This window comes from Engraulis encrasicolus, chromosome 10 (assembly GCF_034702125.1).
Source record: "Engraulis encrasicolus isolate BLACKSEA-1 chromosome 10, IST_EnEncr_1.0, whole genome shotgun sequence".
Lineage (NCBI taxonomy): Eukaryota > Metazoa > Chordata > Actinopteri > Clupeiformes > Engraulidae > Engraulis > Engraulis encrasicolus.
In genome coordinates this window covers 16,184,815-16,210,822 of record NC_085866.1, presented here as the reverse complement: position 1 = coordinate 16,210,822, position 26,008 = coordinate 16,184,815, and the positions used below count along the sequence as shown (strand labels likewise).

The window sequence follows — 26,008 nt, the reverse complement described above, 5'->3', positions numbered from 1 at the left end:
TTAATAACAGCCAATTTGGTGAAAAGGTTAAAGAAGGTATTAAAAAGGTTGACATTTTAAGTTGATGCTGTATAATTATCCATGTTTTTTTCCGAATAAAAATAATGTTGGAAATAAAACATTGCTCTCAGTTGTTTCATACGTGATAAAGTGTAGAATGGCAAGTAGAGAGGGGAAAATATATGTATATATTAAATATTGTGAGCAATATCGATATCAGTCATACAGTCATGTAATCGTGTATCGCATATTTTTCTAATATCGTGCAGCCCTACCCACCACCAAACCTCCTCCCTCCCTCTCATCTCTGTGCATCTTGTAAACGGATGACTGATCTCTTAACAACAATATCTTGCTTTTGCTGTTTCCAAAATTGATGTAGCAGCATTCTTTGCAATATGGTCATTTGTCTTTGGGATTTTGAGAAAGAAAGGTTGTGATACCTTATGTGGATGCAACAAATATTCTAAGTACAGAGTACAGAGATTATATTATTGTAACACAAAGGAAATGGACTGTTAAAATCAATAGCACTCCAAACCTCCACTCCACTCCTATACTTCACCAATGGACAGACCCTTTGGTCCAGAGACAGTGAAAACTCAATAGACTAACTATCAAAAGGTGCTGTTGTGTTGCAGCTGAACTCCTCCTGTCAGAGAAACTCTCTGATGCCCCTGCCTTCTCACCACATCATGTGTACCCCCTCCCCCAACCACAAAACCGCCATAAAACTACATCATAAAACCTATTACACAGCTAGGGTTGAGTACCGATCAGAATTTTTCGGTTTCGGTTCCGGTTCCAGAACCTACGTTTCAATGCCGGTTCCTGACGGTGCCATTTTCGGTTCCTAATTTATAAACACTGAACGAAATGTTTAAAAATCTCAAACGACCACCGAGCCTACCTCATTATCCAGTTGAAGTTACCGGGAATTTATTTTAAATTGAGAACTACAATCTAAATCCAACCCTATCCATTTCGTGGGTGTGCATCTTTGCATCGGAGCATCAGGTCATAGTCATACAGTCGATGTTCATGGCAATCGCACAGACAATCGTGCGAATTTACCTGATTACAAACTGAACCAGCATGAAGTTTTGCATCAGCCCCAGACAACTTGAGCAGCAAAACAACAAGGAGAAACTCATATTTCATTTTTTATGTTGCACACGCTCCTTTTAAAACATGCCATGAGGGGATTTTGGCCTCGCGCAGGGACTGTTAAATGGAAAAGCATGGTGTAGCCTACTGTCTGACCTGTCACTGCCGCCCCGTTGACGGTCAGGATTTGGCCTCATTACAATGCTGTTTATGGCCGTTTGACTCAGTTTTAAATGTCATCACCGTTTCAAATTCTATGCATACAAACTCCGTATCATGTCGATATCCATTCCTGACTTAAACAGTGGATACATAGGCCTAATTAACTATCATCACTTATAAGTAGGCGGGCGGATTTGGGGAACGGGCGGAGGCGACTTGTTACGCACGCAGTGAAGCACTGGGCGCGCTCTGTTTCGAGTTCTTTGCATGGTCCGTAATTATAGGCTACCAAACGGAAAAAAAATGTCCACATAGAAGAAATCAAGTCTTCAGTTTCAATAATCCACGTTACTGCCTTCCGTGGCACAAAGAAAGTCTCTCGCGGCCAAAAGTGACTGAGCTCACCTGATGCTTCTGATATGAGTTTACATTTTATTGACATGAAATTTAGAGAATGCGCGCACCCACCACTAAAGGGAAAAGGTCCCCAACACTGTTTGATGATTCATGGTGGAGTGAACAGTGTTGCCGACTTTTACTTTCCTCGTACGCCGATGTAACCATCTGCGTGAGAATGATGGAATGCTTCGTTTGCACACCTCTTGCTGTTTCTTGGCTCGCAGTGGCTGTGTCGAAGACAAAGTTTGAATTCTTTGCCGTCTACAAACGCTAGAAACTTCTCGGTAAACCTACACAAATTAAAGATGGGCTGATGGTAGTTTCTCTCGTAACAGCGTTAGTATCCATAGATGATTTGACGACCTGTTTAAAAGGGGGTTGTAGCGACTGCCATTCTGACTGCGTTAACGTTCTGGGGTTATAAATGCGAAATGATAACTGACGTGATGGACATCTAGGAACCGAAATGTGGAACCGACAGCCAAGGCACGTTTCGATGCCAAGTAGAACCTTAGCCTTTCATTCAATTCCATTAAGGAACCGAATTTCGGTACCCAGTCCTATCCACATCACAGTTATATTATATTATCGTGTTACATATCCTATATGTTATAACAATAAACAAGCCCCAGTATAGCCTACATCACATCACATCATAAAAAGACTGGATGTGACAAGTTAAAAGGAGCATGGAAAATGATCTCTCTCATTTTCTGTCATATTTTTATATGATTTGGTCAGCTATTGGTTACTTGGTCCAACACATGCTGACTTCCCTTCACACATTGAAAAATAAAATGTTTTGACGTTTTCTTGCCTGTGTTGTGTGTTGTGTATTGTTTATTAGCACGGTGCTAACATGCTGACTGGATTATACCTTGGTTATTATAATGGATGATGTGTTTTCCTGTCTAGGTCTATTTTTTTATTCTGACACTGAAGCCAGTGCTTGCATATCATGAGAGGATGGTGAAGTATTATATTATCGGTCACTTGGGGGCTCACTAGCAGGGGTAGGCAATTAGGTTTGGACGTGGGCCGTTAATTTTTTTTCTGACAAGGGCATCGCGGGCCGGCCATGGCCATAGTTTTCCACTGGTAAAAAAGTTTTTCTATTTTTAGAAATAAATGTGTAGGCACAGAATAAGTGTGAATAAATTTGTTTTTTTTTACCATAAATGCAATTAATTTCACGTTATTTCATCATGTACTGTATCCTGGCGCCTCTCTCTCATGAAAAGGGCGACCTGCCTCACAGTATCAACCTGCTGTAAATAATGTCAACATCTGCCAGTTGTTTATTGTTACTATGTTTCACAACTGAAGATTGCTAGATATCAATGCAAAATTTCATTATCAGCAGCCATGGAAGCAAAAGTTGATTCCGAATGCATTACAAACAAAGACTTATACTGACTGCATTTTTTTTTTCAATTAGGCAATTTGGCTGCACTCATTACACTGCACTGCTATTTGCTGCATCTCGCGGGGCAAATAGGCCTATTGGCCTAATTGATGGCGGGCCAGATTTGGCCCTCGGGCTGCTAATTGCCTACCCCTGATCTATAGCCTATGTGTGGCACAGAGTGTGGGGCTATGGGTGCAAGCTGCCCAGCGACAAGAACGTAGAAATTACTAAAATAGTTTGAACGTGTGTGATTCAGAGAAGTGAAACAAACCAAAATGCAGATACAGGCTTACCTAAGCCTTCTAGGTCTAAAATTCAATTTTTGATCTATAGTCTTCACGTTATGCCAATGGAACAGAATGTGAAATGTTTGAGAAATAAAACGCAGGTTGACTGCAGGCTACTTTTCAAATTGCATGAGCACACTGACTACACACACACACACACACACACACACACACACACACACTGGCAGCGCGCACAGCACAGACAGCAGAGCGACTAGTTCGACGGCGATGAGATGAGAGCGCAACTCAAAGCACTTCCCCAGATTCCAAGCTGAATTTCCCTAGCTGACGTCAGCTGACTTGCCTTGGCTGTACTAGCCGCTCCGGACATAGTGCTGTAAAAATGCTGCTCTCTGTACCACCAAGGACAGGAATCAACCCATATAACGGCTATACCAGCAGAACCAGTAAAAAGGTAAAGCAATCTCGCCTCGTATTCTGTCTGTAGGTTTTGGACCGCTATTTGGGCTTATTCCCGTACATGTCGAAGCTGTATGATTGCATGACTAAAGCTGCAGTGTCCTTGAAAGTGGAGAGCGTAGAAAAATGAACTGTATCTGTATGGCTTCTCGTTACGGGCAACTCTGCGAAGAGTGCGCGGAAATGTTGTGGACGTGATTTAACGTATTTCGCGTGTTTCACTTCGGTGGTGTATGGCCGGTGATTTTCCCCTTGCCGCGGCGGCTACAGAGAAAGTCAGTGTAAAGGATTAAACTTGCAACGCTAATTGTGTGTGTGGATTATTGCAAGCGCCAGTTGGCTGGTTTAGAAGAAGAGAGGTAGTTTGAGAAATTCTCTCTTGTTGTCAAAGAGGTCTATTGTGTGCTTTCATTTATACTCTTCCCAAAAAATCTTTTTGATAAACGTCAACATATCAACTTTAACGAAGTTTTTTTTACGCCTAGCGATTTGCCCCACCCCTTCAAAATGTTACTACGATGACGGGAAGCTGTGACTTGCCAACCTTGTGCAGCGGACAGGTTTCATGAATTCAAACCTCAAAAATCAGAATGATCTAAACACGACACAGTAGACTATCCTTTCCAATGGCATATAGGCTAATGGGTCACCATAAAGGCTATTTGATTTGATAGGCCTATGTAAATGGTGTTATGGAAATTGACTTTGGTCTACCCATTTAATTAAAGATGAGGCTATTATTCATGTTGCTCAGTTACAGTATATGATTCTTTGATAAATACGAGCAAGGCTTTTCTCTCTTCAGCAATTGACTTAATTTAAATTGTCCAATCAAATCAAGCAATTATATTTTCTTGAATGTTTACAGAGGCCATATCGCATGCCAACAAAAGCTATTCTCAGCATCTTCTATTTGGCCTACTTGTTCTAAGATAATACAGTTAGGCTAAATGTAAATAGGCTATCCATTCCAAATAATCATGTGTATGTTTTGCTTGGCATCACTGAAATTGTAGGCTACCTCTGAAATAATGGTGTGAATGGTCTGTATTGATTAAGAGGACATCCTTACAGAGTTGTACATAAAAAACACACAAAGAGTTGGTATAGTAGATGGCTACTAATGGGGACGGACATGCCTAAACAGTTTCCCTGTCTTCGTGCGGATCTACTTGATTTACATAGGCCTTCACCACACAGTTAATGCAGGAGGCATCAGAATGAGATTGGTTTTGGCTCATGGGTCTATCTGTGAAAACCAAATGATGGTCGTGGATATGGCCTACTCTGCCTACCTGTGCTCAGGTAAAGATGCACCAGGGAGCTATTTGGGGTGCATTGCAGATGTTCCTGGCCCAGTGTTTCCTAGAGCAGGGGTCCCCAACCTTTTCCAACGTGGGGCCCACTCGAAATTGTCACAAATGTTCAGGGCCCACTTCCGACCCAATAAAGAATAAAACTCAAATAAATCAATAGCAACACACACCAAAATATGATTATAATTTCTAGAAAATGATGATGAAGGCCCACTTGGAATACCTTCAGGGCCCACCAGTGGGCCCTGTCTCATAGGTTGAAAATCACTGTCCTAGAGCAGCAGCTGCACATGCATTTCAATGGGAGTACATACATAATGCTCGCACTGGTCCAATGTTTTTTTTGCCCGTAGCATCACAAAATGCTACTTCGTCCATGGGAAACACTGTGTCCCATGCATGGCAATATGTGTGGCGCATTACAGTCATTGCAGAAATATACAGCCTTGCTCTTTCAACATGGCTATAGTGCTGAAACATGGTTCATCTGCTGACAGTGGTTCAAGAAATCAGCACACAGTGTCTTGACTTGTATTACATACTTGGGTTTTTGAGCCATACTCCCAGAGCCATATTCACTGCGGATAGTTGAATGTGCCTGTTCTTTGTTGTTACTACTTGTGTCACTGTACATAGGCCTACTGTAGAGTCATGGAACCCTCTGTTGAAATGACTTCCAGCCAGTCATAAATGTGCAAGATTTCCACCCCACCATCACACAAACAAACGCCAATGTAAAAATAACTAAACATCAATATGTGTGATGCTGACGTACTAAAATCAGCAATGAACACCGAAACAGCCAGACGCTGCGATTTTCCTCCCCATTCAGCCTGCCTTCAAAGCTTCTGGTAATGAGGAGGAAATGTGGTGTCGTTATGAATCACACTCTGATTGGTTAGTGAAATGCAAGCTGGTAAGAGTTTCCATTTTCCTAATACAGACCCTGGAGCCTTCAAAAAGATGCTGTTTATTTATTTTCTTTAACTTCTTCATTGCTGACTGACTGGCTGTGACCACACTTTCTCCAACACAACACACAGAAAAAACACACTCTATACAGAGAACAGTTCTTATTTTTCATTCCAAAGTCGAACACATTTATAAGACAGAGAGGCAGTAGTGGGAGATGATACAGTTAGGTCAGCCAGAGAGATTGTAAATGTTCCTGTCTGTGTGGGGTATTCACTGTAGCACACCCCGGCAACGCACCTTGAAGCAATAGACCGTGTGTAAGCGTAAAGCTTAAAGCTTGTTGTTTGTGGCCGTGTAAAGGCTAAGAATGTCCTCGGGGGCCAGAAGAAATCGACCGTCAAAAGTTAGTACAGTGTTGCTTGCTACAGTGCAATGCAGCCTAGTGAGGAGCTATGGGGACTGAAGCACAGGCACAATTCAACTTAATCGCCACTAAACGCCAACAATTGTCAATGATACGTTATTTATGGCTCATATAAAAGATGCTACCTTCAGTCAGGACTGTTATTGTAGTGGATGGTGTTGCTCAGCCCTGCCCTCTGTGGTGTTGCTGAGCCCTGCCCTCTATGGATTAACCCAACCACAGAGCAGAGGTAAATACATTCATAATCCCTAAACAGTGATCTGCAAGTCTGCACCAAAGTTTGTACTGCATTTTCATAATAGAAGAATCAGTTGTGGTCACTATCAGTTATGGTTATTGGTCACTGGTTAGGGTCGCTTGTTTCGACCCAAGCAGCCCATATCGAGAGAACACCAACAATCCAGTGAAATTGTACTAATATGCTACGATACAGTCCGTGTTAAGAGTTTGTTGCTATGAGAATGACAATGACTAGTCATAATAATTGCTTAAGACTGTGAGTCATGTCATGGCATTGTAGTACTATGGTAATAAAGCCCAAGTTGTTTCAATGGTGGAACGGTGCTGCACATTATCAGGGTCTACTACACGCTGGAATTGTATTGAAAGTTGGAGTTATCACAAGACGACAGCTGAAATAGATGAATTTGTGATGAAGCATATCGCCAGTTTTTGTCCTGTGCACCTCAGCAGAGCCGATGAAGTCTGTGAGAAAGACCCTGAGACCCTGGGCCCAGGAGGAGGTCTTGATCTGGTAATGGAGCTCGCTCGCTGCCAAAATTCCACAGGCCTGCATGCATTCAGCGCAATTTGCTGTTACTTGGAATTCCAGAATCTTAGGAGCTAAGTCTGGCCCCGAGTCAAGTTAGGAGTGTCAGCACTACATACTGAGGGCCAATTACCAGGGCCGGATTAATGCACAGGCTAGATATGGCTGAAGCCTAGGCCCCCCCCCCACCTGTCAGGGCCAGGGGGATCTGATTGGCCAAAAGTGAAAAAAATGCAGAATTGTGAAAAAATAGCGCAAAATTGGAAAATAAATCTGTCCTGTTGAGTACAGTTGGTAGACATGTTATCCTTAATTCCTACCACGTAATTATGACACATTCTATGTACATTTGGGGGCTAAATTAACTGTCCTGGGGGCCCACAGCAACATGTAGCCTAGGGGCCCCAGGCCATCTTAATCCAGCCCTGCCAATTACAATTACAAACAACACCCCACACCGACACCAAGCGACTCCCCCTGAGTTATTTTACTCCCTCCCTTTACTTACTCTCACACAGTTGGCATGGATTCAGATATCCCAGATTAATGACGTGAAATTCCTGGAATACGAGGACTCAAACAATGTGGTCATTAGACGGAAAAAAGTGGAGTGTGGGGTGTGTGTGTGTGTGTGTGTGTGTGTGTGTGTGTGTGCGTGCGTGTATCTGCGCATGCGCGTGTGTGTGTGTGTTTATGTGGTGGTGGGTGATGGCTGTGGTGAGTGCAAGCTATGCTTTTTAATCAAGGACAACCACGTTACGGCACTGGCAAAACCTGTAGGAACACAAAGCAAATCTTGTAAAGTGTGACGAGACTCCATCCTGATAGATTTTTTTTCCTTCTCTTTTGTTGGAAAGAGGGTGGAGAGCAGAAGAGGATTAAATACTTTTTTTCCCGCTTTTCCTCTGCTTTCGATTAGCAGACCTCCCCCATCTTTCTGTCTGTCTGTCTGTCTGTCTGTCTGTCTGTCTGTCTGTATGATGTATGATGATTTGTCTTACTGCCTATGTGCTTGATGGCATGTCTACATAGTCTTTCCCACACACACACGTCTGGGTCTTACACCTCTGCACCATGATCCTAATATATACACTGTGACCTCAGGCTCAGCGCTCCCATCCCAAACCCAAACCCAAACCCAAACCCAACCCAACCCCCCTGACTCTGTGTGTGCTATGCAGGCGTGATACGAAGGCGTGAGGCCAAGTGAACGCACTGTCATACATTCCCAGCAGTGCGAAAACAAATGTGCCTAACCAAGAACCACATCAGAACAATCGTCTTCCTCCACAGGGAGCTTTTTTTTTTTTTACATCCCAGCTCAGCATGAAGTACTCTAATCAGTGAGCCAGAGATAACAGATGCGGTTCTTTTTCTTTTTTGACGTTATCCTGTTGATTTGGTTTTTGTTTTATTTAGTTTTTTCCCTTTTTGCTTGTAGGAAGGGGCTATTGCACCTTTATTGAGACAGGACAGTGACGATTTTGGACAAGAAAGTAGTGGAAGAGAGAGGTGGGATATTGTTGGGAAATTATTACCCAGGCCGGATTCAAACCTGGGTCTCCATGAAAAGCAGAAAGTGGAAAGTAGCCCATTTACAGGACCGTGCATCACAGCAGTGCACCACAGAACCCCAGATTTCTTTTTGGCACTATTGACTTGTTGACCCAGGTTTGTCCAACGGTGGGTCAGTCGGTCAGTGGTGGTTCGGTCAGTCAACTCACACAGTCAGAGCATGAGGGAGAGCAGTCTTCGCCACGGCGTGTAATGTAATGGTGCCTAAATGGGATCCAGATGAACTTGCAGGAATGTGAGAAGTGCATAGTCCGCATTCAGAGATACCGGCAGCGCCCGGCCCTCTCCTCTCCTCTCCTCTCCTCTCCTCTCCTCTCCTCTCCTCTCCTCTCCTCTCCTCTCCTCTCCTCTCCTGCGGAGACGGTGACATGAATCTTTGTTAGTGTTGCCGAGGACTGTGAGGAATGTGCCTGTCTACATGGAAGCCGACAGGGAGGGGGGGAGGTGTGGAGGGGTTTTGGGTTGCAAAGGGGTCAGTTTTCCCGGGCCAAGGGGGAGAGGGGCCCCAGAATTGGATCCTAATTAACTTGTAGTATGTATTGGCTAGGGGCCATTTCTGATGACTTTGTTTTCCGGGCCAGGCCAAAGCTGTCAGTGGCTCTGCTTGTTCACATGAGCCCCGCGCTTTTTCACGGGTGGAGAAGGAGGAACCGGAAAGGAGGAGTACATAGGCAGGCTACTCCATCTGCTTTGTTTTTTTAACATTTTTTTTTTGGTCTTTTTGACTTTATGATAGGACAGTGAAGGTGGTCACAGGAAGCGAGTAGGGAGAGAGAGATGGGGAAGGGCTGGCAAAGGACCCGCCCAGGCTGGGAATCGAACCCGAGTCAGCCGCATGGTAGACGAGTGCCATACCGTTTGGCTACGGCAGGGCCTACTCCATCTGCTTTGTAAGGAGTAAGGAGTGAGAGTAGGTATTTGTGAGAAAGAAATGTGCATATTGCACATATACAATCAAACTATAACTACAAACTAGAGAGGAGACTATTAGTAGTATTAGTATTAACTATTAACTATTGCTCTTTGTTAGTTCTGAGTTATTGGTTGATGTGATTCCCACATCAGAACTGAAGTAATATCTTAGTGGCCTAATGGTTAAGGAAATTGGCTTTCGATCAGAGAATTGGCTGAGGTGGCTGAGGTGACCTTGAGCAAGGCACCTAAACCCATACTGCTCCACGGACTGTAACCAATACCCTGTTAATAACTAAGTTGCTTTGGATAAACATGCCAGTTAAGTAATGTAATGTAATGAAATGGAAGAGACAAAATATTGTCATATAGCTGAAATTGCCTACAAATGAACTCCGTTGACTAATGAAAAAGGATCTTCACAGACACAATTTATTGGAGTACTATAGGAAAACTATGTTCAACAAACGAGCACTGTGCTATCATCAGTGTGTGAATAGCCTACATAAAAAAACAATGCGGACAATAGGAGGACGAGGCCAACGAGTTATCCTCCCATACATCATCTGGAGACAGAAGACAGAAAAATGATCTTTCAGAACGAGCAGCAAAAACAGTCAGCCAGTGTGTTGCCCTTGAAGCTGCATCTGTGAGAAATAAAGACAGGAATGTGATCATGTTGAAACGGGAGAAAGAGCAAGAGAGAGAGAGAGAGAGAGAGAGAGAGAGAGAGAGAGAGAGAGAGAGAGAGAGAGAGAAAGGGAGAGAAAGAGAAATATAAGAGAGGGGAAGTACACCACCATTGCTGGTCAGAGATCTAAAGCCTGAACAGAACATCAATCACAGTGTTATATACAGCTGTACTAATAACGGTTTGGAGAGAACCATCTTCACAGCATAGTAGCAGTTGGAGGTCAGGCCCTGTGTAGCTTGTTTGTCGTAACTGTGAGCCAGTGTATCCTGTATATAAATCATGGCCCAACCCAAGCCAGCCAGCACAGGTCACTGGGGTGGACACAGTCAGGACCATTGACAACTTTCACCAGGCCTGGGATGAAGTAAACTGAAACTGAAACTATTTTATACATGCAAGGTAATGAGGACCCAATGGGCAACCCTTCTCCATGGGCCCGGGACAACTGGCCCCTTTGTCCCTACTAGTCAGCTTCCCTGCTGATAGTATGTCAATCAGCTGGAGAAGTGAGGATGGGATTGGAAGGCTTTGATTTTTCACCTCTTCCAAAGGAGGATATGTTTTTGTTTTTGTTAGTTTATTCCTTTCGTGCAGAGCCTTTCTTATAACCTAATTGTCACCAAAATGGTAATGGGCACATCTTCATCTGTTACTGAAGACTTCTGGTAATGGGATAATAATTCTGTGATGATGTACTTAAGTTTCTTCAGCAAATACTGATACTGGCATACCCATCTGCATGAAAGGGCAACTGGTTTGCCCCTATCTGTCTGCCTGTGTGCAACACACAGTGCACAAAAAATTAGGAATCAACTATGAATAAAGTTTCGGGAATGGTTACGACTGTGTGATGGGTGTGACTGTATGATTGGTGGTGATCTGAATCACCATGTGGATCATGGGACTTTTGGAAAAGGACTCTTCAACATTGTTGGAACGGGTGAAATTTAACTGAGTAGGAGGAGTTGTAATCTCTCCTGACTGCTTTTTTCTTTCTAGTTTTGTTTCTTTTTCTTCTGGTTATTTCCTCTTCTTCTTCTTCTTCTTCTTCTTCCTCTTCTTCTTCTTCTTCTTCTTCTTCTTCTTCCTCTTCTTCTTCGTCTTCTTCTTCGTCTTCTTCTAATGAGACAATGCCATCTGACTGAGAAACACATGAGAGGGATTAGCGCCTTCCGCTAACAAGCTCAGGCCCCAATTAGACAGCACACAGGCTCCTGAGGAGAGGAGAGGAGAGGAGTGCGAAGGAGAGGAGAGGAGAGGAGGTCCTTGGGAGAAGAGAGGGGAGTGAGAGAGGAGAGAAGAGAAAAGAAGAGAGGAGAGGAATGGTGACGAGGAGAGGAGAGTGGAGGAGAGGAGGGGAGGAGAGGAGAGGAGAGGAGAGCAAAGGAGAGTGGAGGAGAGAAAGAGAGGAGGTCCTGGGGAGAAGAGAGGAGGGGAGGAGAAGGGAGGAGAGGAGAGGAGAGGAATGGTGACGAGGAGAGAAGAGGAAAGGAGACAACCCATAGTCTCCCGAGGAGATGGGAGGGGGAAAGGATAGGAGAGGAGAGAGTAGAGAAGAGGAGAGGGAGAGTAAAGTAGAGGTAAAGTATAGGAGGAGGAGAGATTGAGAGGAGAGGAGAGGAGAGGATAGACCAGCAGAGGAGGCACTGTTCTCAGGAGAGGAGAGGAGAGGAGAGGAGAGGAGAGGAGAGGAGAGGAGAGGAGAGGAGAGGAGAGGAGAGGAGAGGAGAGGAGGAGAGCAGAGGAGGACCTGTCCTCAGGAGAGGAGAGGAGAGGAGAGGAGGAGAGCAGAGGAGGACCTGTCCTCAGGAGAGGAGAGGAGAGGAGAGGAGGAGGGGAGAGGAGAGGAGGCAGTGTTCTCAGGTGTCTCACAGGAGCCCTGCAGCAGCAGCAGGTGGTGCTTGGTGTTTGGTTGGCTCTGGGCTCGGGCCCCCTGTGGACATGCCACTCCAGTCCACACATGGAACACGGCTTGGCTCACCGTGGGGGCACTGCTGAGGGAGGCTCATTGCTGCAACAATGACTCAGCAAAACAAACAAACAATGAAAACTTTAGGAAAGTAGAGAGATGGGGGGATGGTTAGGATGCAGTATGAGACAGAGAGAGATAAAGGGAAGAGCCAGATACTGTATTAGAGAGAGGGAGAGAGGGGAGGGGGAGACGTAAAGGGATTTACTTAGTTAATTATATGTACCTATTCTTGTTCTTGTGGACATTGTGCCGCTAAGTATGTGTTAATAATAATAGATAATCAATGGACGCTTTCTTTTTTTTTAAATTATTTTAAATTTTGCCCAGGCTTATTGGTGGGGGAGATTGACAGCAGCATGGTATCAGAGAGGGTGCTCTGTTAAAATGGGCTGATTCATCAAATGAGTTTTCAGTTGAGACCAAGGACCAGGTTGTAGCTCAGCTAGATGAGTTGGCCATCTCGACAGGACACAGGGACGGAGAAAATAGTAAAGTACCCCGGGGCAAAAATGTATCTCCCCCCTCCAAAAATGGAGGGAAGTAGGATCGTGGTTACTTTCTCCTGAATCCCTGTGCATTTTCCTGACCTGACACAGATACACTAGGCAAGCTAGCCAGTATGTCAAACTTGGGCAACGAGGTGTGGAGGAGAGGGCTCAGCTTGCTCGGAGTGCCCCCTTGGGACATCTGTTTCACTGGGAAAAGTTGCACAAGAGGCAGGGAGAAAACAGTAATTTAGAGTCAGAGAGGAAACGAGAGGATGCTTCATATTGATTGACATTTTGTTCGAGATTGATTAACATCCTGTTATTAGCAGAAACAGGAAGGCTTCAATGCTGATTTACAAATGAAGAGCTCTTTTCCAAAATTAGACATATCCATTTCATAGAATGGTGGGAAATTGACATTTTTGTATTGGGCATTGCATCGAATTGCATTGCAAAATGCATTTTTTATAGAGGTTTAAAAAGTGTGTTCTCAAAACATTTGAATGGCAAGAAGTCAAACATGTCAATGACAGTCAATGACAGTCAATTCCAATATTAAAATGCAAAAAGTCAAAAATGGTTTATATCTCATTTTGGAAAAGAGCTCCTCAAATGTGTACATAGTGAGCAGATGTCCCAGTACTGGGGTGTGTATATCTTGACGTCGTTGCTAACTACAAACGTAAGATAGCATTTTACTTTGTTGTACTGCAAATTCAGATTGGAACTAAAACAAATGAAATCACACATCAAATTTGTGGTCAGGGTTTTTGTTGTTGTTTGCAGTGTCTCAATTCCGCCAGTGGTAGGCCTACTTCTGTATGTTGGTCAGTTGGTGGGTTGGTTGGTCAGCCCATCCTTCTTGGAGGGTTTGTGTGTTGCCAGTGGTGATCCTACAAAGACTCCTGCACCACGCCTCCTCCATGGCCCCGGTCGGCCCGCCCTCCCTCAGAACTGCCCCTGTATGTTGCGCACCTCTGATAGTAGTAACACTGCACAGTCTCATCCCAACACATCAGTTTCTGACAACATTTGACCAAAAGTAAAATTTTTGACGTCAAATGTATGCCCTTGGCATCAAACATGTTACATGGAACTCAAAAGTGCCCATATGGTTAGGGTTAGGGAAAGGTCTAGGTCTAGATGACCTGTCAACATGCGAACGCGGTATGTAGGTCCTCAACGCCAAAAATTGATGCTTGGTCAAATAGCGTCAAAAATTGGTCGCACCATGCATAGGTTTCTTTATTACACAGACGCGTTTCGGCGTTCTGCCTTCCTCACTGAGGAAGGCAGAACGCCGAAACCTATGCATGGTGCGACCAATTTTTGACGCCATTTGACCAAGCATCAATTTTTGGCGTTGAGGACCTACATACCGAATTTGTTTTCATTTTTCAGTTTTACAATATTTTGGTCAGCACCCTTAAAAAGGAAGTGAAAAACTGTTGGGTGACGCCTGCTCCAACCCTTATGAACGTCAAAAATTGGTGCCATGGGTGTGAGACTGGGTAGAGCAGTGTTTCTCAAACCTTTTCAGGCTGAGGACCACTTTGTCCCCCGCCAAAATGTTCAGGGACCACCTTTCAACTGAATTGACAGTTAAGGGGTGCTAATTTGACACTGCTAATTTTACTTTTTATTCAGCTATGTTCAGCATTGTAATAATGTTACAAATGTAGCTTACTGCTAGCTTGTCTTGGAAAAGTAGAAATCCCCTCGCGGACCACCTGAGCTCTGTCGCGGACCACTAGTGGTTCCCGGACCACACTTTGAGAATCACTGGGGTAGAGTAACTACACCTCACCTCCCCCCTTCCCTTCCCTTTGCTCTGTTTTCTTGATCATTTACTCCACTTGCCACATCACACACAGCTCCGCTTCCCTTCCTCTCTCTACCCTTTCCCCATTTTATTACTCAGCTATTGGTACATCCAGGGAGTAGTGCGGCAGTGTGCAGCAGTTATTGTTTAAGTATTATGAGCTCCACAACATCAATGAAACATGATGGACAAAATAGCACTTGTAGTAAGTAGTATTTCTCAAGCATCTTACAGCAGCACTGTACGTAGATACGCTTGCCCATTTACAGGGAAGTCATGTACCCCTTTCTGCTGCCTTTGCAGTCGAGGTGGAGGAAGACTGTAAAAAAATGTGTCAAAGAGGCTGAGGGTTGACCTTGTAGCAGCCGTCAAATTAGCCCAGTGACTGCCCATGTGCTTTGATTTCATAGGCCCCTTCTGATGAAAAGACCCAGCCCCTCCCTGCACCTCCCCTGCGCCTCCCCTGCACCTCCCCAGTACCCTCTGACTGATGAGGCTCTAATTGGAAAGCCAAGCTGACCCCCTCAGAGTGAGGGGGCGAGATGGGGAGCTCGAGAGAGAGGGGAAGGGGGAGCGAGGGAAGGAGAGAGTGTGTGTGTGAGTGAGGAAATGAGGGAAAGAAGAGAAAGAGGAAGAATAAAGAGAGTAAGGGGACGAGAGAGAGAAAGGGAAGAGAGAGAGATCTGCTAGACCACAAGGGCTTCCTCATCAGAGCCGCAGATGAGCACAATTAAAAGGATTTTAATTAAAAACGGAGTCAGGGTGATTTTTCATTTTTCATCTGTTGAACGAGGTGCTTTTCATTTTCCCTGCTCCTCAGCCCAGAACAAATGCCAATTGCCCTATCTGGACTCTAATGGTGTTCAATTCAAAATCGACGAGGTTGGTTAGACTTTCTTCAGCCCTAAGATACCAAGAAATTCCAATTACACAGAAAAAAAACATTTAGCATAAGGCCTTGCCATGACCGAGACCTGTGGGCAGCAAAGGCTAAATTTCGCCTCACCGAAACCGCATTTCATTTTATTTTATAACTGGTGCGGTACAGGACAGGACAGCTGCATCATTTCATTTTGCTTTTCCAAAATTTCCCACGTTTTGACCGTCCAGGGCTTTTTTGCTTTCCTTCTCTAAAGCAATACCACACAAGAGCATGGAAATGCACACCTAGTGACTTAGCATGCAACCTCAGAGGAAAGTAATGGTTCATAGCTAAAGGTCAGCTGTTGTTCAAGCCATCGCTTTGGTGTTTTTTTGTCGGTTCATTCCTTGGGTGGATGTTATCCAACATGGACAGGGGCCCCTCTCTGTGTGACACTGGGTGGATGTAAAGATTGTGGTTTTTGAATTTGGAATTCATGGAGAGCCGACAATGCATTTGTGTGCTGCCTGCCCGCGTCACTGTTCTGGGAACATTTATGAGGAAACGCAATACTGTGAAGTCAGGCTTTGCGGTCTGTGAAGCTGCATGCACAGATGGATTACTGCACGGGCCTACCAGGCACAGGCACAGGGGCCCAAGAACCAAGGGAGCCCTGACGCCCAAGCCTCTGTATTCACATTCTCACACTGCGTTAAAATAATGCACTTTTAATCAATGTATTTTTCATGAACACCCAACAACAAAGGGTCTTTAATTTCTGGCCTAAAACCCTGGGGGGGGGGGGGTATTCTTGTTGTCTGGCCCAGGGGCCCGTGGAGTCATAGTCTCTGTTGCCCTGAACATTTTTTGTGGGGGAGGTGCACATCACATCAAGCTATGGCAGACAGGGTGTGCTGTGCTGCAAAGGGAATAAATGCTGTAGTCAAAATGAGTTTTACTGCCAAAAGGCATATATGTGTCATATACAGGAATTGAAAGTGCAGTGCTGCCAATGCCAGTAGAGTGTACACTTAACAGCTTACAGACATGACAGTATATAGACATAACAGTCCAACAGCATTCTGAAAGTTCAATGTTTGTGAAACATCTGTCTGTGTGTCATGCGAACCCACTTAGTGAAAAATAAAAACTGTAGTCAAGAGTGCAGCTTTTCTACGGCAATGATCCAGTTGCTTACACCCGAATAACATTTAATAATAATAACTTAATAATATTTTTAAAACTATTTGGAATTGAGTGCACTTTCTCAAAAAAAATGCAGAAAGAAAGGCCTGAACGTGTGGATTTAGGATTACTGACTAGCTGTTGCCCGATTCGCTTAGGAAAGAAAAGTAACACTGCTGCTGTTGATGAATTAATTTGCTGGTGATGATGGACAACTCCAGTGAGGTTGTCTTCAGTTCAGTGTGTGAGATGCTTTACAGCACTGGAGGGAGATCCAGTCCCTGCAGCTGTGTACTACATTGGAAAAAAAACATTAATTTGGTGTGGTAAACCAATCCAAGATAATCATAAAACACATGAGACCTTGTGAGTAACATTAGCTTGTTTGGTCAGCATTTCTGGAATGAATTCAGACCATTACATTTCAACCATTACATGTACACACAAGCAGAAAGCAGGGCTGGTCTGAAATGCTCTTCTTGTGCCTATGCTGCATAGAGGGAAGTTAGAATTCAACTCATATTGGCCAACCAGCCTAGCCTTGGCTCTTCCTTCACCTGAAAATAGGCCTTTTTCATGTGACGTCACACACCTTCAATTCAATGCATTTGAAGCAGGTGTAAGTTGTATCCATCCACATAGGCATCCACATACACACTACTGTTCTACGTGAAACCCGGTAGTCATACTCTGTAACTAGGCTATAATAACTGCTTCACTTCAAATCAGAACTTGTTTGACGTCGCGTCATGATGAAAAAGCCCTAATGATACACTGATCAGAATCAGTGTTCTTATTGGTTGGAGCATTGCTGGGTAGTACCCCTTACAGAAATCTACCATCGTTTTTGTAGTAACCATGGTTCTACTATGTCTGGTATGTCATGGTTACTCTTATCCATCTTGTTTTGGGTAACCATGAAAACCATGGTTCCTGACTATGGTATAGCCATCGTTTTATAAATGGTTATGGTATAAACGAGAGGCCAAACCCGATGCGTTTTCAGATATATCCATATACGTGTAAACAGCGTCTTAGACAAGTTGCCAGACAGTTCTTCCTCAAAGCTTGATGGAGAGTTTGCAAGTTGCCCAATATGACAAATAAAAAAGCGTCTGTTTTTCCTCTCTCTTTCTTGCAGCCGGCGTATGTTTCCTCCAATCAACAGATGGCGCCACCCAGTCCCAGCACCGCCAGTACAGCCAACACCACCAACACCAGCAGCAGTAGCAGTAGCAACGGCAGCAGCAGCCACCACAGCATCTCCGCAGACCAGCTGAGCAAGACCAACCTCTACATTCGCGGCCTTCATCCTGGCACCACGGACCAGGACCTCGTAAAACTCTGTCAACCGTAAGTCTTAGTGGCTTAAGGGGGTCAGAGCTGCGGCTCTCCTTGAAAGGATCAGTGGCTTGGACCAAACGCACTGCACTGAAGCGTGTTATGTGGTGGGGAGCCCCAGTTGACCTCCGCATTGCAGCAAGTAGAGTACTGTAGAGTGGAGTACAGTAGGTTACAGAGTAAGAGAGGGAAGATGCAGTACTTCATTAACCCTGAAGGACATTATGGTGTCCATTGCAGTATGCAGAATATGGTAGATCTGAGTGGAGAGCGAAGATATTTCATCCTTTGTATAAGTGATGTGTCCAATTGCATGTATCACGTCCAAATATCACACATACATTACACACACTACAGTATATCTACATACAGTGCATTCCCTTCGAGCCTCAAGTGAACTCGGCATTGCCAGAAGTACAATGGCATAAATATCTAATGATGAATTAATACGTAACATATCTGTAAGCCTACACTTGGATCATATTATATTACACACATTGCAATATGACACTATATCAATGTTTTTAAAGATTTTGTTGCATCTTTTATGCCTCTATTAGATAGAAGAGTATAGAGAAGACAGGAGGTAGTTGAGAGAGACAGAGAGAGGCCGTGTCTCAAATGCCGCACTTGTGCACTTCGGGCACTGTTTTTCAGTGCTTAGGGCGCTCACACGGAAAATTTCAGTTGAGCCAGTGCACTGAAAGTGCCAGGATGATCCCCTAAAAATGGCGGAAAAATGCAGTGCTTAAATGATGGACACTGCACGCACTAAACGGTGGCCATGTTGACAATGACACGGAGGAAATGTGGCATTCAGTTCAGTAGAAGAGTTTGGTCAACAGTCTCCTAATTCTGTAAGTAATGTTGATGGGACACCAACCTTTTCATGCCAACCAAAGTATTGTATGTGTGATTGTTGTCCTTTGGGGTGAAGGACATGGAAATACAAGCACCAGACGCTGTGCATTGTAAACAGTAGCCAACTCATATTTTGGCGAGCTAATGCCATGCTCAGCCGTCACTTCCAGCGAGGGCACAGTGCATACTGCTCAAATTTTTCCACAACACTATGCACTAAAGACCTCAGTGCACTGTGTGCACTGTGCACTGACTGCCAGTGCACTGACAAAAGTGTGTCATTTGAGACATAGCCAGAGAGAGGGTAGTGTTGGGAAATGACCCAGACAAGCTGTATTCAAACCTGGGGCCCCATGGGCATGTGCCCGTATGGTAGTGCGCTATATATGTGCACTGGATCACAGCTGCTGAAAGCCGCTCTCTGAACAGTCAGCCTGAAGCGACGTTGTTTTAAAAAGGTGTGTGGGCTGCAGTTGTTAAACATCCCCTTCTCCTGTGTGGTGTAGTCACAACTTGTTCTGGACCTCCAGCAGATGCTTGAGGACTGTTATGTCCCCCAAGCACAGCAGATGTCATTCATCCTCAAAGCTTTCATGTCTGAGAGCCTACAGGCAACCTCAGAGGCGGACATGCACATCCTGGGTTCAGAAAGTGAAAGTCTTTAAACTCCCACCATACACATTTCTTCCCGACGACTCATTGAACCAGGCGATTCTATAGGTTGAAGAGATCCGTAATTATGAACTAAAATCACCCTTGTTGAGAGCAGAGACAGAGGGAAAATATTGCAGGACTGACTTTTTCTCTGTCAGTCCAGATATTTTTTGTGTGGTTGTCCGCCTCTGGGCACTTGCCACACAGATGATAGCTGGGATGATCTCATCATAGCCATCTTGGTGTTTTTTTCCTGACTTCTGGAGAAGTGAGTAGCAGCATGTGTTTTGGGGGCGGCAGACAAAGGCCCTTCAGACTGGCTCCTGACAGTCCAGACATTCCTGCAGTGTCTGGGCACGAGGATCAGCCACTCAAGCCCAGTGCAGTCCAGAGTGTGTGAAGCCTGAGCCTGGAGATGGAGATGGGAAGAAATGCCAAGACGACTATGGCGCACGGAATGCCTCATTTTAACCTGAACTGCTCAAATATTTTGTTGTGACTGCAAGGGTAATTAACTACAGAAACGGTGTTAAGTTAAGCTGTCTGAGAGCCTACAATGCAACTTGCAGAGGCGGACCGGCAGCTCCTGGGTTCAGAAAGCCTTTCATGAAGAGCCTGTGTTATAAGCTTGGTAATGACCAAGTCTTAATCTGTTAGTAATTGGTAATCTCTTGGTAATGCCATAGTAAATGCTATGATGTAGTCCAGTTTTCCATAATAGTGTTCACCAGCAATCCCATCTGTACCAAACAACTACAAAGGGAATTCCAATACTGCGTTTCAATATTGTGTTGTATGGGCCTTAAGGGGGATTCATACTTGTCGTGACTGGCGCTACCCTCCTTCATACTTCACTCGCGACCTCACTCGCGACCTCACTCGCGCCGTCACGTGACCCAAAATGACGTCACATGCCGTGGCGCGAGCTGCCGTGGCGCGACGTCGTGCACCCCACATTTTTTGTAACTTGTCGTGCGCCACCAGCGACCATGCAGGTAGGCAGACAAAGCAGGAGTTGCGAAGAGAGGCTACAACTACTGTAGGCTACTACAGAATGGATCCTGCATCATTTTGAGGATAATACAATGTAGAGAGTTATTTTATCTTCTCTCTTAAATGTTGTTCAGTGAAACAATTGTTTACTTTGTTCAGAAGCACGTTGTGTTCGGCGATCTATTTATAAATTCTGCCGCCAGAACAATGCTCTCACATGGTCTTGGAATGATCTGGCAATGTAGGCTACAACAAAAAATATATGTTTCAATGTGGTAAGTCACAAGTCAGACGTTCAGTAGCCCTACAGCAGCCGTGTTTGGCTTTCTATTTTATACATCCGTAGAACTCACGCTGCGAGTTGCGAAAGATACTGCCGTTTCTCTCATGAACAGCAGAGGGCACTTCCGACAATGCGAGCGAAAGCCTTTTGAAGTATGAATAGTCTGGCGCAAGTGATGACGTCATTAATGGTTCTCGCGCCAAACGCGCCAAAGTGCGCATGTGAAGTATGCAGAGCCCTGACACAGGCTGTGGGTGCGTAATCAATCAATCAATCAATCAATCAATCAATCAATCAATCAATCAATCAATCAATCAATCAATCAATCAATCAATCAATCAATCATCATCAGTGATGAAATAATGATCATTCAGGCTATATATGAATTGTTTTCATCACAAACTAATTTTGGACTCAATTCCAGTCAAAAGGGGCTCATTAGTTTTCTTTTCTACCTACCGGCTAAACATAATTTTCACCAGCTTTTGGCTGGTCCACGGGAGTTAATTTAGAACACTGATGATCATTAATCCTGACCTTGACCTACAGTATCTAGCTATAAATGAATGAGATGGGCTGCCCTTGAAGTGCATGCAACACCACTGCGGTCACTCGGCCAGAAACTATAATATAGTACAACTTCAAAAGTCAGTGTTTTTCTCAGTATGTTAGAGATTGCAGCAGACATTTTACTCTTGACTGGGCAAAAAGAGAAGAGACAGGAATGCACACTCAGCACCTGTCTCTCGGATATGTTTTAAATACATTTTGCATTGTCTTTGCAGCTTCTCCACGTCTTATACTATCATTCTTGGCAATGTAGTGCAATAGTTTGGTTGGATTTTTGCCATGTTCCTAAACTCAATGCATTCTAATGCACAGTGTTCAGATTCTTAATTTGGTCAGATTGTTGTTGACAGCCAAGTGAAGCGAAGCTAAGAGTTGTGTTTCTGAAGATTTAGTTATAGGCTATCTGCCATTTCTTAACTTAGTGACACTGCATTGAATGGTATATGAACCCCACTTTTAGCCTACATGTCTTCTCTGCACCTAGAACATACGGCCAACATACACCCAACTTTTCGTAGCCTTAGTCTAAAAGAGTGAGATGCAAAAAAGAGCAGAGCAGAGCAGGCAGTGAGCGCGCGAGAGAGAGAGGGTGGGGGTGACTTCTCTATTCGTTCGCAGCTGTCTGGAAGACATGGCTCCTTGCTTGAGGCAGCCCAGCCCTGCAGGAAGCAGAAAGCCCTTGGGGAAAAGGAAAGATAAACAAAGAACGTGGGATGGAGAGAGCGAGAGAGAGAGAGAGAGAGAGAGAGAGAGAGAGAGAGAGAGAGAGAGAGAGGGAAATGGAGAGAGATTTAGATGTAGGCAAGCTCATTACATCAGGTGTCCTACACAATGAAGCGTTGTGGGGCACGTCCAAAAAAGAGCACCAGACTCTGCAAATGTGCTGGTTCCCTATACTCTACAGTTCTAGTTTTAAAGCAGCTACATGTTAAAACCCCAAGAGTGCCAGACGTGAGAATGTTGAAGTGTTTGTTTTAAAAGACACCAGATATTCATGCAATCCTGTGGTTAACACACATGAATTTAATCACGAGTAAAAAAACTAACAATGGGATTTGAGAAATGCTTGTCAAATGCCTGTGGAAGTTGTAACCCACCACCCCTTTTCGGCTGTTCCCTAACCAGATGTGGCCAAAGTAAAAGTAGACGTAAAAAAACAAAACGTGCCATAGTTTCCTTCCAACACAAGTAACCGGGCAGCCGTGGCCTAGTGGTTAGAGAGTTGGTCTTTCAATCTAGGGGTTGCAGGTTCGAATCCCCCCCGATCTCTCCCTACATCTCCATCCATGGCTGAGGTGCCCTTAAGCAAGGCACCTAACCCCACATTGCTCCAGGGACTGTAACCAATACCCTGAAAAAATAATAACTGTAAGTCACTTTGAATGAATGAAAGTGTCAGCTAAATGCAATGTAATGTAATCTTAACTTCACTGAGTAACTGGTCTACAGTTACTATACAGTAGAGCAGTCGTTCTCAACCTTTTCTGAACACACGTCCCCTGGACCTCATCATAAGCCTCCCAATGCCCCCTTGAGGACCTCATCATAAGTCTGCCGAAGCCCCCTGGACCTCCTCATAAGCCTCCCAATGCCCCCTGGACCTCATCATAAGCCTCCCAACGCCCCCTTGACCTCATCATAAGCCTCCCAATGCCCCCTGGACCTCATCATAAGCCTGCCAACGCCCCCCTTAGTATTAAAAATTTAAAATGGACTGATGTTCCCAATGACAACTAAGCCCCACCCCCTCTCAACTGTATCCTTTTCAACACCCCCCAAGGGCTCCCCAACGCTCCATAGGAGGCTGTACCACCCCCGTTGAGAAACACTACTATAGTGATGTGCCTGATTCTGCGCTGGTTGGATCAAATTTCGTGGATTTCTTTTTAGTTTTATTCCATAACAATATCTAGCCTACAGTATGTCTACTCTACTACCTCATTAGGTGCAATCAGTGTTGCCAGATGTGTCTGACCAAATCCCGCCCAAAAGCTTCTCAAAAACCGCCAAAATGCGCTGAAGTCTGCACGGCTGAAAAAAAAAAACGCCAAATGGCCGATTTTACCCGTTTTTACCCGCAGACGCTCATCAAATGTAGCCCAATTGGGCGGGCACCCGGCCAATCTGGCAACACTGGGTACAATGGAATAACTGGTGTAACTGCTATGTAATATCATTTGCTAGTGTTGTACTTACACCATACATTTAGTTCTACTTTTACTTTTAGCTTTACTTTGGCCACCTCTGTTCATATTAACTATCCCACTCCCTATTTCTACCCTCCCCTTCACCATAGCCACTGCCAACACCCCCCCCCCAGACCTCTATGTCCATGACCGCCTGTGCAAATACTGTAGGCCTATATGTGTCTTGCTTTGCCTGAATCTTGACACTAAGCAGGTTGTCATTGGCTATTGGAATTCCCAGTGACTCTTTAACCACTCCTAGCCTGGGTGAAAGCCGAGTCTGGCGAAAGCTAAGAGGAATCTGTCTCCGTGGAGGGTGGGAGATGGTATGATCTTACTCCGCCATTTAAATTCAATGGAGTTCCGAATTCAAATCAAAACCCATATGGTGCTTCATTAGCATGATTGGGGGGCGAAGAAAACGGCCTCAAGGGCTGCAAACGGCCCTCCAGACATAGGTTCCCTACCCCTGCCTTAACCAATCAGTAACGGACTTCGCAGGTGAGTTCTGCGTCATCGCTCTCAACTGTTTGCTGATTGGCTAAACAGTGAGCGAACTGAGCTAGGAGGGTTTCGCCAGACTAGGATGCGGAGCCAAAAGCTTTGTTTGGGTGGAGTACATAGGATGGCATCACCAGGCTAAACCACTCCCTCATCCACACCTATCCATGTCACCCATCCCAGTTCCCCGTTTCCCCCTCCGTCTCCATAACCCACCTCTCACCCCTATCCGCTCCCCTCCTCTCCCCTCCCTTCCCTTCAGTTCCGCTCCCTTCCCCTCCTCTCTCTGCGGTTACCACTCACTCTATTCTATTGCTCTCCTTCATTTGACTCGCCTGCCCTCCCCTTCCCTCCCTTCTGCACTGTGGCTGCCAGTTGCTCCCTAACCATCCTCATACCCCACCCACCTACAAGTTCCACCTTCCTCTCTCCATATAAACCACACCTCATCCCTATCGGCTCCACTCCCTTCTCCACTACAACTACTAGATACTTCCACACCAGCCCCTATACCAGCCCTTCCTTTCCCCTCTCTAAATCCCTGCCCTTAGCCACCCCATCCCCTCCTCCCCTCCACACTCTTCTCTATAACTCACCCCTATCCCTCCCCTATATTTGACTCATCTCCCCTCCCCTCCCCTCCCCTTCCCACTGCGGCTGCCAGTCATACCCTAACCTTCCTCACATCCACCCCCCTTTCCTTTTCCGTCCCCATAACCCACTCCTCACCCCTCTCCTTTACTCCCCTCCGCTTGACTCCACTCCCTTCCCCTCCGTTTGACTCCACTCCCTTCCCCTCCGTTTGAATCCCTTCCCTTCCCTCCACTCCGCTTTACCTCCTCCCTCCCTCCCTCCCTCCCTCCCTTCTCCACTGCGGCTGCCTGTTACTCCCTGCATCAGGCTCAAAGGTCAGGGTGTTTCCGCATTCTGGCCCCCTGGCCCCGCTCTCCCCCTGGGTGGTTGCTTGACCATGACACTTTGTTCTCACACATGGCTGCCTCTCTCTCTCTCTCTCTCTCTCTCTCTCTCTCTCTCTCTCTCTCTCTCTCTCTCTCTCTCTCTCTCTCTCTCTCTCTCTCTCTCTCTCTCTCATTCTCTCTCATTCTCTCTCTCTCTCTCTCTCTCTCTCTCTCTCTCTCTCTCTCTCTCTTTCTCTGTATCCCCTCCCCCCATCGCAGCAGCAGTATAAAGGGAAACGACTGCATATCACATCACAAAGCTGGTGTGGAGCATTATTATTATCCGAGTAAAATGTACTGGACCAAACGTGAAGGGTCTTCCGGGCAGGCTCCATAAAAGAAGTGCAGCTCCTCACAACTTGACCCTTTTGACTCACATGGACGAATAAGAAGTGAAATTCACTGGACCAAATGTGAAACGAAACGTCTTCCAGCTCCAAAAAAAGAGAGAGAGCGCAAGACAGAGAGAGAGAGAGAGAGAGAGAGAGAGAGAGAGAGAGAGAGAGAGAGAGTGAGAGAGAGAGAGAGAGACAGTGGAGCATATACACTGGATCTCTGGAAAGGATGATTCAGTGAGGCTTCAGTGAGAGAAATCCAGTTTTTATCTTACATGTCCGGGACAACTGACACGCAAAATGCATTGGCCCAAACATGACATGCCTTCTGGACCAGCTCCAAAAAAGAAGTTCAGTTGCTTTACAACTTCACCCTTTTGTCTCGCATGGCCTGGAGGAATGAGAGGCAAAATTCACTGGACCAAATGTGAAACATCTTCTGGCTCAAAAAAACAAGAGAAATCCCGTTGCTTACAACTTGACTGGTTTTGATGTACAGGGCCTGGGCAAATGAAAAGCACAATTCACCAGACCGAATAGGGAAAGATCCACCAACTCCAAAAAAGTCGATATCCTTACAATTTGACTTGACTTGACTTTGACTAGCA

At 45.1% G+C, this 26,008-nt stretch overlaps 1 protein-coding gene across 1 annotated transcript in view; it reads left to right on the top strand.

The window, feature by feature from the left end:
• Positions 1 to 3,586: 3,586 nt before the first annotated feature.
• The window catches only part of rbms2b (RNA binding motif, single stranded interacting protein 2b), a 57,556-nt gene continuing 35,134 nt past the window's right edge, over positions 3,587 to 26,008 (top strand). Inside the window, exons 1-2 of the mRNA XM_063208179.1 lie at positions 3,587 to 3,778; positions 17,859 to 18,070. Of these exons, the coding sequence (XP_063064249.1) occupies positions 3,707 to 3,778; positions 17,859 to 18,070 (284 nt within the window). The 5' untranslated portion in view covers positions 3,587 to 3,706. The remainder of the gene's footprint in view (positions 3,779 to 17,858; positions 18,071 to 26,008) is intronic.